Here is a 13314-nt window from a genome sequence, read left to right on the forward strand (position 1 = left end):
GTGTAGGTGAGGGGTAGAATCTGGGGGGAGTTGATGGGAAATGAGGGGAGAATTAAAAGGCAAGGTGGGATTAGAGTGGGGTTAATTTAAGTGGGTGGTTGGCACAGACTCAGTGGGCTGAAGGGCCTGTTTCCGTGCTGGGTCTCTATGTCCCTAGGAAGTATTTGTAGACCAGAGAATGGAAAATTGGTTAGAATTCCTTGCATTGAGTATATGGGTGTTGGTGAACTGGGATAGATTTCTGCTCTGACCATTTCTAGAATTCCAACCACATGCTATTATGTTAGGTTAGTAAGTTCACAGGAAATTTGGAAGAAATCTGGTGTCCAAAGATGAAGCATTGCCATGTTGAGTGTAATCTGATCATGTCTCCTTTGTTTTATTGTGCCTCGATGTCATAAGGAAGCACTCCTGTGCTGAGTTGTTGACTTCAACACAAGCGATCTCAGTGCTGTCCCGAAGTACGAGATCTTATTTTTCCGAGTACTCCACTTTTTGGCACTTTTTTACTCTCTATTTCAACAGAAATTGGCTTGAATCCACTCTGAAATAATTAATTAGGTATCTGAACTGCTGTTAGAAAGTAGATTTGATTTAAACTGGGGTGAGGGATGAAAACATTTTCTGTTATATTTACCCGGCATTAAATTTTTAAATTTTAAATTTAAATTTAAATTAAATTTAAATTTTTTTAAATTAAATTTTTATATTTTATTTACAGCATGGTAACAGGCCCTTCCGGCCCAATGAGTCCGCGCTGCCCATTTTAAACCCATATTAACCTACCTGTACGTCTTTAGAATATGGGAGGAAACCGGAGCACCCGGAGGAAACCCACGCAGACACGGGGAGAACGTACAAACTCCTTACAGACAGCGACGGGAATCGAACCCCGATCGCTGGTGCAGTAATAGCGTCGCGCTAACCGCTACGCTACCGTGCCACGAGGAGAAATTTCTTTAGCCAGAGGGTTGTGGATTTATGGAATTCGTTGCCATATACACCTGTGGAGGCCCGATCATTGGGGGTGTTTAAGGAGGAGATTGATAGGTATCTAATTAGTCAGGGTACCAAGGGATATGGAGAAAAGGCTAGGAATTGGGGCTAGATGGGAGAATAGTTCACCTCATGGTGAGGTAGTAGAGCAGACTCGATGGGCCAAATGGCCTACTTCTGCTCCTTTGTCTTATAATCTTGTGATCTACATTATCATTTTTATGAAGGAATATTTAGCTGGAGAACTAATGTCAGGTTATGGCAATAGACACAAGGTAACCCTAAATGTGGTGTGTGCACATTGCAGTGAATTTGAATGGAGAAGGAACTGTTAATGATGCAACTGTTGACATGAGGAGAAATCGTGAAATTAGTAAAATTACTGTCTGTAGATGCAGTGAACAATCCACCTGAAGGCAGTACACCAAGTGCTGGAGGAACTCAGCAGGTCAGGCAGCATCCATGCAGGGACATAAACAGTCAACGTTTTGGGCTGAGACCCTTCATCAGGACTGGAAAGGAAGAAGACAGAAGCCAGAATAAGAAGGTGTGGGGAGGGGGAGGAGCACGCAGGTGACAGGTGAGCCCAGGTGAGAGGTGAGTCCAGGTGAGAGGGGGAAGGTAGGTGGGTGGGGGAGGGGGAGAAGATGTAATAAGCTGAGAGGTGACGGGTAGAAGAGGCAAAGGGCTGAAGAAGAAGGAATCCAGTAGGAGAGGGCAGTGGACCATGGAATAAAGGATGGGGGAGGGGAGGAGAGGAGATGGGCAGGGGGAAGACAGCCACAGGAATAAGGGAAGACAAAGGAGTTGGTGGGTGGGGAGTGGGGGGGGTCACCGAAAGTTAGAGAAATCGATGTTGAGGCCATCAGATTGGAGACTCCCAAGGTGGAATATGAGATGTTGTTCCTCCAGCCTGCGCCTGGCCTCAACGTGGCAGTAGAGGAGGCCGTGGACAGACATGTCAGTGTGGGAGTGGGACGTGGAATTGAAGTGGGTGGCCACTGCGAGGTCCTGGCTATTGCAGCAGACAGAGCGAAGGTGCTCGACGAAGCGGTCACCCAATCTGTGTCGGGTCTCACCGATGTACAGGAGACCGTACCGGGAGCACCGGAGGCAATCCTCCCACCACCTTATAGCAGTTAGCGTAACGCTATTACAGCGCCAGCGACCCGGATTCAATTCCGGCCACTGTGTGTAAGGAGTTTGTACATTCTCCCTGTGTCTGCGTCGGTTTCCTCCGGGTGCTCCGGTTTCTTCCCACGTGCCAAAAATGTACGGGTTAGGAAGTTGTGGGCATGCTATGTTGGTGCCGGAAGCGTGGCGGCACTTGTGGGCTGCCCCCAGAACACTCTACGCAAAAGACGCATTTCACTGTGTGTTTCGATGTACATGTGACTAATAAAGAAATCTTATCTTCCTTTCCAGTCCTGATGAAGGGTCTCGGCCTGAAACATCGACTGTTTATTTCCCCCCCATAGATGCTGCCTGACCCTTCAGCATCTTGTGTGTTGCTCCAGATTCCAACATCTGCAGAATTTGTGAACGACATTAGTTTTACTCATCTGATATTTGCCTTCTAATATTATTGTGTATATATCCAAAATACTCTACGTCATAATCAATTATTTATTGAGCTTTTCTTTGTTCTCTTTTCAATTGGGCCTCTTATTGGAACGGTGAAAACAAAACTTCAGGGATAACAGAGAACAGAATGAAGGGAGAGGGGGAGATAACAGGGACCATGCTAAGAAGAAGCCTAGAATGGAAAATGCAAGCAAGTCATCAGAGTCTAGTCATGCAGAGACGCAGCATGTCAATAAATGTGCAAGACTCTTAAATGATGACAAAAGCCCCAAAAAACAAGAAGGGGCTGTGTGTTATCAGCAACCTCCCGTGGACAGTCCAGTTCAGTTAAAGACCAATGAGTCCAAATCTTCACGGAAGGAAAGAAAAGATCGTCACTGTGCATCAAAAAGTAATTTGTCGCCAGACCAACGGTTTTTTAAATGTGGAAAATCAACATCTTCCCATAAAAAGAGAAGTACCTCTTCAAGGAAAGGTGAAAAGCCGGCTGGTAATGGTGAGATCACAAAAGATCAGGATAAGAGGGAATCTTCAGCAGGAGTTTCTGCTGCATCCTGCAGTAATGATAAGGAACGATCTCATTCAGGAAAGAGTACTCGTAAAAATGGTGAAAAGAAGAAAAATAAATCTGTGGATAAAACAAAGCATTCCAACTTAGCTTGCAAAGCAGACGAATATTCTGAAAAGAAGAAAGGAAGTCTTGGATCAGACAAACCGCAGGACATCTCTCACGCACCTAAACAGAGCATTAAAGGTGGTCAAATGAAAGATTTATCAGATTGTCGAAATGAAGAGTTTGAAAAACCAGTTATGACATTTGAATCATATCTAAACTATGAGGAGCCAAAAAGAAAAGCACGAAGACACCACAAAAGTAAGAATCTGCCCATTTTGGAAAAGGACGGATGCTCCAAGTTAACCTCTCCCACCAAGAAGGGGATTGATGGATGTCGATCATCGCAGAGGAAGGAGAACAAAAGCAAGGGAGATGCAATTAAAAGAGATCAATCTGATGAAGACATTTGGACTGAAGAAGCAAATAAAAAGGTACATCAACTGATAGAAAACATTGATGGGTAGAGATTTTAGAGCAAGCAAAAAAGGAAGCAAGATAGAGTCATAGAGCAAAACCACCTGGAAACAGATCCTTTGGCCCAACTCATCCATGCCAACCATGGTGCCCACCAAGCCAGTCCCATTTGCCCACGTTTGGCCCATATCCCTCAACCTTTCCTAACCATGCACCTGTCCAAATGTCCTTTAAATGTTGTTAATGTACCTGCCTCAACCACTTCCCCTGGCAGCTCGTTCCATATACTGACCACCCTCTGCGTGAAGTTGTCCCTTACATCCCTTTCAAATCTTTCCCCTCTCATCTTAGACCTATGCCCTCTAGTTTTTAGTTCTGTGGAAAAGGATTGCGTGCATTCACCCTATCTATGCCCCTCATGATTTTATGCACCTCTATAAGGTTGCCCCTCAGTCTCCTACATTCCAAGGAATAAAGTCCTAGCCTGCCCAACCTCTCCCTATAACTCAGGGCCTCTAGTCCAGGCAGCATCCTTGGAAATCTTCTCTGTGCTCTTTCCAGTTTAATGATGACTTTCTTACAAAAGGGTGACCAAAACTGTTCTCCAAGTGTGGCCTCACCAACATCTTGTACAACTGCAACATAACCTCCCAACTTCTATACTCTTTGCCCTGACTGATGAAGGCCAGCGTGCCAAATTCCGTCTTCACCACCCTGTCTACCTGTGATGCTGCTTTCAGCGAACTGTGTACTTGTACTCCTTGGTTCCTCTGTTCCATAACACTCCCCAGGGTCTGACCATTCACTGTGCAAGTCCTTCTCTGGTTCTACTTGCCGTGGTAGAAGGATTTAGGAAACAAACTCAAGGATAAGAGCATAGTGGCTGTAATAGTGAATAGAAGATAGAACAGTACAGCACAATACAGGCCCTTCGGCCCACGATGTTGTGCCGACCTTTAAACCTCGCCTAAGATTATCTAACCCCTTCCTCCCACATATCCCTCTATTTTAAATTCCTCCATATGCTTATCTAGCAATCTCTTGAATTTGACCAATGTACCTGCCTCCACCACTGCCCCAGGCAGCACATTCCACGCCCCAACCACTCTCTGCGTTAAAAACCTCCTTCTGATATCTCCCTTGAACCTCCCACCCATTACTTTAAAGCCATGCTCTCTTGTATTGAGTATTGGTGCCCTGGGAAAGAGGTGCTGGCTGTCTACTCTATCTCTTCCTCTTAATATTTTGTACACCTCTATCATGCCTCCTCTCATCCTCCTTCTCTCCAAAGATTAAAGTCCTAGCTCTCTTAGTCTCCCTTAGTATCCATTATAGAATATAATGGTAGAACTTAAAGAGCAGGCCATATCAGAAGAACAAATCGAAGAACAAATGAACTTTTCTCACAAGACTTGTTCATATTTACAATGCTAAGCAGCTAAATATTAAGCTTAATAATCTTGCATGCATTGCATTTGAATTTTGATCTTCTGATTTGTGTGTGGGGTTGAGAAGGTTCCATTGGAGGGATGGGGTTGGAAGCAATTGTAAACAAGAATAAGCTTTAAAATCAAGAGAGGCAGTGTTACGTGACAAGAATCAGCTATGTGGGACTTTGAAAGTTTAAGTCTATGGGGAATGCATTCTGACCCGGTTTGGATCTTTTGAGAAGTGGGAACTTCAGCTGGGAAGGCCTGGGAAATATGAGCATCCTAGTGATGCAATGCATGCCTTAGAATTTCACCATCAATTGCCAAGAGGGAGATATGTAAAGGGAAGATCCTGGCAGTCATCTTTGAAGTGGTATTCCAAGTAAACTGATGACCTTCACGATGTTTTGCAGCTGTACTTTCAGAAGGCATTTGGCAAGGTTCCACATAAAGCACCATAGTTAAGATGTTAGCTGTGGAGATTCATTGAATAGAAGTCACTATTCAAATCCTATCATGACAAATTCTTTTCAAGTTTGATCTTTTTTTGTTAAACAGTCAGCAAATAAAAAGCTAACATAAGAATAAAAAGTGACTGTGAAGTTGTTATAAGAATACCAAACAGTTCATTTACTAATACACAGAAGGACATTAGTCAGCCTTTTCTGGTTCCGGTACCACACCAAATGGTTGACTTTGCACTAACCCCTTGATGCTGGTCTTACAAGCAACTCAGCTGTAATACAAATATACGAATATAAGTGGTCCCGAAAGCACTGTGTGGGTGCCTTCATCAACTACAGATGTTCAAAAAGGTGGCTTGCTACTGTCTTCAACTAGAAACAGGCAATAGATACAAACCTTGTTGTAACACCCACAACCTGAAATGAGTAATTTTAAAATAGAAAATTGAATGCTGTCTTCAACTAGATTATTGTTGCTTTAGAAACAATGAAGTTTCTTGTAACCTGCCAAATTGCACACTTAACATTTCTAAGTTGATATCCCTGTATCTCTGCAGCTGGTGAAAATCATCTTTCCCAAATTATTGTATTTAAAACCTTTCACAATGAGTCTTCTCTTTGCTCTGGTAGAAATAGTATTTTTGCTTAGTTAACAACAGCTTGGATTACCCAAAAATGCATGTAATATTCTAACTGTAGCCATCTTTCTCTTGTATGAGTGGACAGTCAGAGATTTTTTCCCAGGGTGAAAATGGCTAACACGAGGGGACATAATTTTAAGGTGATTGGAGGAAGGTGTGAGGGGGATTTCAGGGGTTTTTTTACACAGAGAGTGGTGGGTGCGCGGAACGCACTGCTGGCAGAGGTGGTGGGGGTAGATACATTAGGGACATTGAAGAGACTCTTAGATAGTCACATGAATGATAGAGAAATGGGGGGGGCTATGTGGGAGGGAAGGGATAGATAGATCTTAGAACAGGATAAAATGTAGGCACAACATTGTGGGCCGAAGGGCCTCTACTGTGCTGTTGTGTTCTATGTTCTTTGTAATACTTACCTACTCCACACTCCTGATGTTTCTGAATTCAAAACCTTTTGGCTTTCTGTGTGGTATTATCTTTATTTCATTGCATGTAAGGGATGCCTGGACATCACGAAGAGCATTATACAAGTTTAATTTAGTTCTTTCTTTGTACTCCCAATGAATTACCCAAAAGTATCACGGCTTATCCAAATCCTTCACAGCTGGAGGTAGACTTCCTTCCTGTGTGTTTCCTCCCAATTATATTACTTTGCAGTTCTCATTCATTTGAACTGAATGCCCATCTTTTAAGATAAGAGATCTTTATTAGTTACATTTACATCGAAACACACAGTGAAATGCATCTTTTGCATAGTGTTCTTGGGGGCAGCCCACAAGTGTCGCCACGCTTCCAGTGCCAATGTAGCATGCCCACAACTTCCTAACCTGTACGTCTTTGGAATGTGGGAGGAAACCGGAGCACCCGGAGGAAACCCACGCAGACATGGGGAGAATGTACAAACTCCTTACAGACAGCGGCCGGAATTGAACCTGGGTCGCTGGCGCTGTAATAGCGTCACGCTAACCATTACACTACGGTTGAACGCTGGATTCTCAGTAACTGATTTAATACTATCATTTTGTGTTTGCTATCTATCACAAATACTGTTAAATTGGTTTATTATTGTCACTCGTACCAAGGTACAGTGGAAAAACTTGTCTTGCATACTGTCCATACAGATCAATTCATTGCACAGTGCATTGAGGTAGTACAAGGGAAAACAATAACGGAATGCAGAATAAAGTGTTACAGTTGCAGAGAAAGTGCAGTGCAGGCAGACATATGCAAGGTCATAACGAGGTAGGTTGTGAGATCAGAGTCCATCTTATTGTACTAGGGAACCATTCAATAGTCTTATAACAACAGGATAGAAGCTGCCCTTGAGCCTGGTGGTACGTGCTTTCAGGCTTTTGTATCTTCTGCCCTATGGGAGGGAGGAGAAGAGAGAATGACTGGGCTGGGTGGGGTCTTTGATTATGTTGGCTGCTCTATCGAGGCAGCGAGAGGGATAGACAGAGTCCATGAAGAGGAGGCTGGTTTCCATGATGTGCTGAGCTGTGTCCACAACTCTCTGCATTTTCTTGCAGTCCTGGGCAGAGCAGTTGCCATACCAAGCCATGATGCACTCAGATAGGATGCTTTCTATGGGGCATCGATTTAAAAATTGGTGTGGGTCAAAGGGGACCTGTTCAATTTCTTTAGCCTCCTGTGGAAGTAGTGGCACTGGTGAGCTTTCTTGGCTGTGGCCCCTACGTAGTTGGACCAGGTGAGGCTATTGGTGATGTTCACTCCTAGGAACTTGAAGCTCTCAAACCTCTTGACCTCAGCACCGTTGGTGTAAACAGGAGCATGCACAATGCCCCCCTTCCTGAAGTCAATGACCAGCTCTTTTGTTCCCCCTACATTTAGGGAAAGGTTGTTGTCATGCCACTAAGCTCTCTATCTCCTTCCTGTATTCTGACTCATCGTTATTTGAGATACGGCCCACTACAGTGGTATCATCTGCAAACTTGTAGATGGAGCTAGAGCAGAATCTGGCCACACAGTCATGAGTGTATAGGGAGTAGAGTAGAGGGCGGAGGACACAGCCTTGTGGGATGCCAGTGTTGAGAATAATCGTCACGGAGATGTTGCTGCCTATCCTTACTGATCGCGGTCTGTTGGTCAGGAAGTCAAGGATTCAGTTGCAGAGGGAGTTGTTGAGTCCCAGGTTTAGGAGGTTGGAGATGAGTTTGCTTGGAATTATAGTGTTGAAGGCGGAGCTGTTGTCAATAAACAATAGTCTAACGTAGGTGCCTTTACTGTCCTGATGCTCCAGAGTTGAGTGTAGGGCCAGGGAGATGGCGTCCACTGTCGACCTGTTCCAGCGGCAGGCGAATTGCAGTGGGTCGAGGTTGTCTGGGAGGCTGGAGTTAATGTGTGCCAGGAACAGGCTCTCGAAGCACTTCATGATGGTTCATGTCAGAGCCACTGGGCGGTAGTCATTAAGGCACGTTACCTTGTTTTTCTTGGGTATAATGGTGGTCTTCTCAAAGCAGGTGGGAACCTCAGATTGGGGTTAATCACTTAATGGCTCGTTTGGGTCTGAATTTTATGGAACTTTCCCTTTACTCTGTGAATATGGCAGGAATGTTGTGAATCCAGAAATCCACAGTTGTCAGTGATTCAGCCCTCTTGCACTCTCTGCATCCTTCTCCTGTCTAACCAAAGGAAATCTCTGGAAATGACTTGAATTTATGCTATTTACAAATAACTTCAGGTGTATAATACTGTGGAAAATCTTAACACTTAGTTCCAGGAGGACTAAGTGAGATTTTGATGGTGTAATTACTGCTTACCAAATTATCTTGCATTTAATTAAAAAAAAAGCTGATTTTATGCATTGTGATTTCTTTGCCAATTTAAAAAAAATTGAGTGATTTTAATTTTAGAAGATCTACATTAATCTTATGTCTAGGTTTGTGCCGTTACTTAGCACCCTGTGTCACTCTCTGTCCCCCATTATAATCTGATGAGGCAGCCCAAACAAGACTGGCAAGTGGAGTGGAAACACAGCTGATCAAATCCACGATGATAAATGTATTCCACTGAACATATCAAGGGAGGAATAGAAGTTGGATCATAGTTCAAGTTGCTGGGGTAGAAGTTGAAGAAAATCTGGGAGTGAGCCATAGTCAGACAGCACAGAAGCAGGCCCTTCGGCCCAACTCGTCCCTGCTGACAGTGTTGCCCAGTGAGTTAGTCCCATCTGCCCGCATTTGGCCCATAGCCCTCTAAACCTGTGGCTTTACAATTACCACATATGGCTGTTGCCGAACACCATGCAACAAATCAAAAAAGAAATTGCCAAGCTACGTTGCCAGAGTTTAGCCTGGAGTTGTTATTCCTTCAGCTGGGAAAGTGTTCAGTCATACCAAACCTGTGATTAAGAGGAAAATCAGGTTCGTTCTGAACATTGGAGGAAAGTTTGGGGAAAAACAGAACTTCGATTTGAAGTTAGATGATTCATAACCCTATGTACCGCTTCAGTTATATATCAATTACAAAATGAAAAAGAAAAGTTTAATGCTGCATGATATTTAAGATGAAATAAGGGAGCAGCTTGATTACAAACTGAGAAAGGGGTTATTCAGGTTCGGTACAGGGTACCGATTTATTGGAGGGAGATTGCTACAAAAGATGAAATTCGGGGTGGTGGGAACTGATGTAGTGGGACTCTAAGTACAAGCAAGCTAGCTACGTCTGTCTTTATCTTTTTGATGGAGAACTCTGAACACTTAAAGATATTTGTTATGATGGACAGGTTATAATGGACAGGTGGCATCAATTTAAATTCACTACTTTATTGGAACTTTGAAATAATCAATGTAAGGTTTAAGGGATTGCACTAGATGCTGCTACTTGAATACACTGATACCAGGTTATAATTTTCAATACATTCTTTGTCTGATGCCTTATCAAATGGCTTCCTAGGGAATGCAACTAGGAGAAAGAAAAAAATGTTTTTGAGGCAAAGAACAATACTTTTGCTTATTGATATTGGGCAATGGGGTCTTGGGGATTTATTCTAAGACTTTTTTTCAGATAAATAGATTTTAAAAAATGTGAAAAGACAGCAAAAGAATGACATTGGAACTTAAGAAGACAAAATTAAGGAGCACAATTAGAGAACATAGAACATTATAGCACAGTACAGGCCCTTCGGCCCACAATGTTGTGCTGACATTTTATCCTGCTCTAAGATCTATCTAACTCTTCCCTCCCACATAGCCCTCCATTTCTCTATCATTCATGTGTTTATCTAAGACTCTTAAATGTCCCTAATGTATCTGCCCCCACAACCTCTGCCGGCAGTGCGTTCCACGCACCCACCACTCTCTGTGTTTAAAAAAAACTATACCGTCCTCCAATCACCTTAAAATTATGCCCCCTTACGTTAGCTATTGTCGCCCTGGGAAAAAGTCTCTGACTGTCCACTCGATCTATGCCTCTTATCATCTTGTACACCTCTATCAAGTCATCTCTCATCCTCCTGCTCTCCAAAGAGAAAAGCTAAGGAAGAACATCTGCAGTAAAACAGATGGGTGGAGGAGGGCAGGTGTAACTCAGTGCACATTCTCTGCAGGAGTGTGGAAGTGAAAGGAAAATGTACCTCACATTTTGGGGAGAAAAGTAATTTTCTGTGGAGGTGTACCTGGGGATTTGGAATCCTAAGTGGCAATTTTCTTACAGACTGGAACACAATTCAATAAGTGATTTGATGAGCATTTGAATTAGAAATATATCGAAAGACAGGAAATTGGAATCAGTTTGCAGATTTGGTAGAAGAGCTAGTTCTGAGCATCGTGGGCTCATTGGCTATCACGTGTTCTTTTGATTTATAGGATTATTAATGCACTTCAGCATCAGGTAGCAAGTGTTCACAGGCTTTTCCACTGTGTTGATTGTGCTTTGCTTGATTGCTTGTTGTATTGGTTTGGTTTGCATTCACTCCAGTTTCACTACAGTTGTGTAACGGAGTTAAGTGTTCAGTCACATCTTTTAAAGACTGAAAATGCTGGATGTGCTCAGTAGGTGAGGAAGTATCTGTGGAGGGAGACCCAGAGTTAACGTTTCAAGTCGATGACCTTTCATCAGAATGTGAAACATGAGGAAACGAGCATGTTCTATGTTGCAGGGAGGGGAAGGGGTACAGAGAACAATGTCTGTGATGGAGTTGAGACCAAGATTGACCAGGTGACATACAGGGTATTGATATCATCCGAAAGAGGGTGGTGAAGGCTTGTTAATCATAAACTAATCTGTCAGTTGGAGGGAGGGAGAAAGGCAGAAGGGAGAAAATAAAACCATGCTGGCACTACGATATGAGGAATATAACATCCATGGTATATCTTAATTCACAGATGTTTCCTTACATAGAACATAGAACATTACAGCACAGTACAGGCCCATCAGCCCACAATGTTGTGCCGACATTTTATCCTGCTCTAAGATCCATATGACCCTTCCCTCCCACATAGCCCTATCATTTCTCTATCATTCATGTGTCTATCTAAGAGTCTCTTAAATGTCCCTAATGTATCTGCCCCCACAACCTCTGCAGGCAGTGCGTTCCACGCACCCACCACTCTGTGCAAAAAAAAAAACTCACCCCGACATCCCCCCTACACCTTCCTCCAATCACCTTAAAATTACGTCCCCTCGTGTTAGCCATTGTCACCCCAGGAAAAAGTCTCTGACTGTCCACTTGATCTATGCCTCTTATCATCTTGTACACCTCTATCAAGTCACCTCTCATCCTCCTCTTGGAAGAGAAAAGCCCTAACTCACTCAACCTATCCTCATAAGACATGCTCTCCAATCCAGGTAGCATCCTGGTAAATCTCTGCACCCTCTCTGAAGCTTCCAGATCCTTTCTATAATGAGGTGACCAGAACTGAACACAATACTCCAAATGTGGTCTAACCAGAATTCTATAGAGCTGCAACATTACCTCGCAGCTCTTGAACTCAGTACCCCGACTAATGAAGGCCAACACACCATACGCCTTCTTAACAACCCTATCGACCTGCGCGGCAACCTTGAGGGATCTATGGACGTGGACCCCAAGATCCCTCTGTTCCGCCACACTTAGCAGTCCTGTCATTAACCTTGTATTCTGCCTTTAAATTTGATCTCCTGAAGTGTATCACTTCACACTTTTCCGGGTTGAACTCTATCTGCCACTTCTCAGCCCAGCTCTGCATTCTATCAATATCCTGTTGTAATCTACAGCAACCTTCTACACTATCCACAATACCACCAACCTTTGTATCATCAGCAAACTTACTAACTCACCCTTCCACATCCTCATCCCGATCATTTATAAACCTGCTGAGTTTCTCCAGCATTTTCTGTTTTTCTTCAGATCTCCAGTATCTGCAATTTCTTTTTGCTTCTTAATTACTCCTTTTGATTCCCTGAACTGCATTGTGCCAGTTTTTAATATAACAGTGGATTAGTAAGCCCCTACCCAAACTGCAGGATAAATTAAACAAAAGATATTGTGGCCCAGTTGCAGAGAACGTGGATGTACTCACGGGAAGGTAAGATTGGCCTGTTATTAATGGTGGTCATTTGCAAAAGTCACCAGGCATATTCTTGGGAGGAAAACAACATAAACTACATGAACATTTATGGCTTTCAAAGCATTTGTACCTGTTAGTAGTGATGTTAGAATGTGGCTTGTGTTCAGAACCAGTTGCTCTCTTCCTTAGCCATGAACCATTGTTCATCCCAAGGTATTGATGCTTTGATGGGGAGCAGGGGTGGTGCTTTGCACTTTCTTGCACCTAGTGGGGTGGGGGGGCATATGCCCCAACAACAACCTCATCCACCTGGAGATAGGAATCCCACCAGCACAGTGATCCCACCTCCCCATCAATGTAGGCTGACTCCAAGAAGTCTCTATGAACATGTCACCAAACTAAGCAGTTTCCCACTCTCTAACAGTTGTTGATCCCTGACCTGAACTTGTCCTTGATCTTAACTTATCTTTTAAGATTTCCTTATTAGTCACGTGTACATCGAAACACACAGTGAAATGCACCTTTTGCGTAGAGTGTTCTGGGGGCAGCCCGCAAGTGTCACCACGCTTCCAGCGCCAACATAGCATGCCCACAACTTCCTAACCCATACGTCTTTGGAATGTGAGAGGAAACCCACACAGACACGGGGAGAACGTACAA

At 43.5% G+C, this 13314-nt stretch overlaps 1 protein-coding gene across 2 annotated transcripts in view; it reads left to right on the forward strand.

Moving 5' to 3' along the window:
• Positions 1-13314, forward strand: part of eloal (elongin A, like) — a 76166-nt gene that overhangs the window by 35359 nt on the left and 27493 nt on the right. For both annotated transcript variants that reach the window (XM_052024383.1, XM_052024384.1), the window contains exon 4: positions 2691-3627. In XM_052024383.1, the coding sequence (XP_051880343.1) occupies positions 2691-3627 (937 nt within the window). The remainder of the gene's footprint in view (positions 1-2690; positions 3628-13314) is intronic.

The sequence above is a fragment of the Pristis pectinata genome, chromosome 10 (genome assembly GCF_009764475.1).
Source record: "Pristis pectinata isolate sPriPec2 chromosome 10, sPriPec2.1.pri, whole genome shotgun sequence".
In the NCBI taxonomy this organism is placed as follows: domain Eukaryota; kingdom Metazoa; phylum Chordata; class Chondrichthyes; order Rhinopristiformes; family Pristidae; genus Pristis; species Pristis pectinata.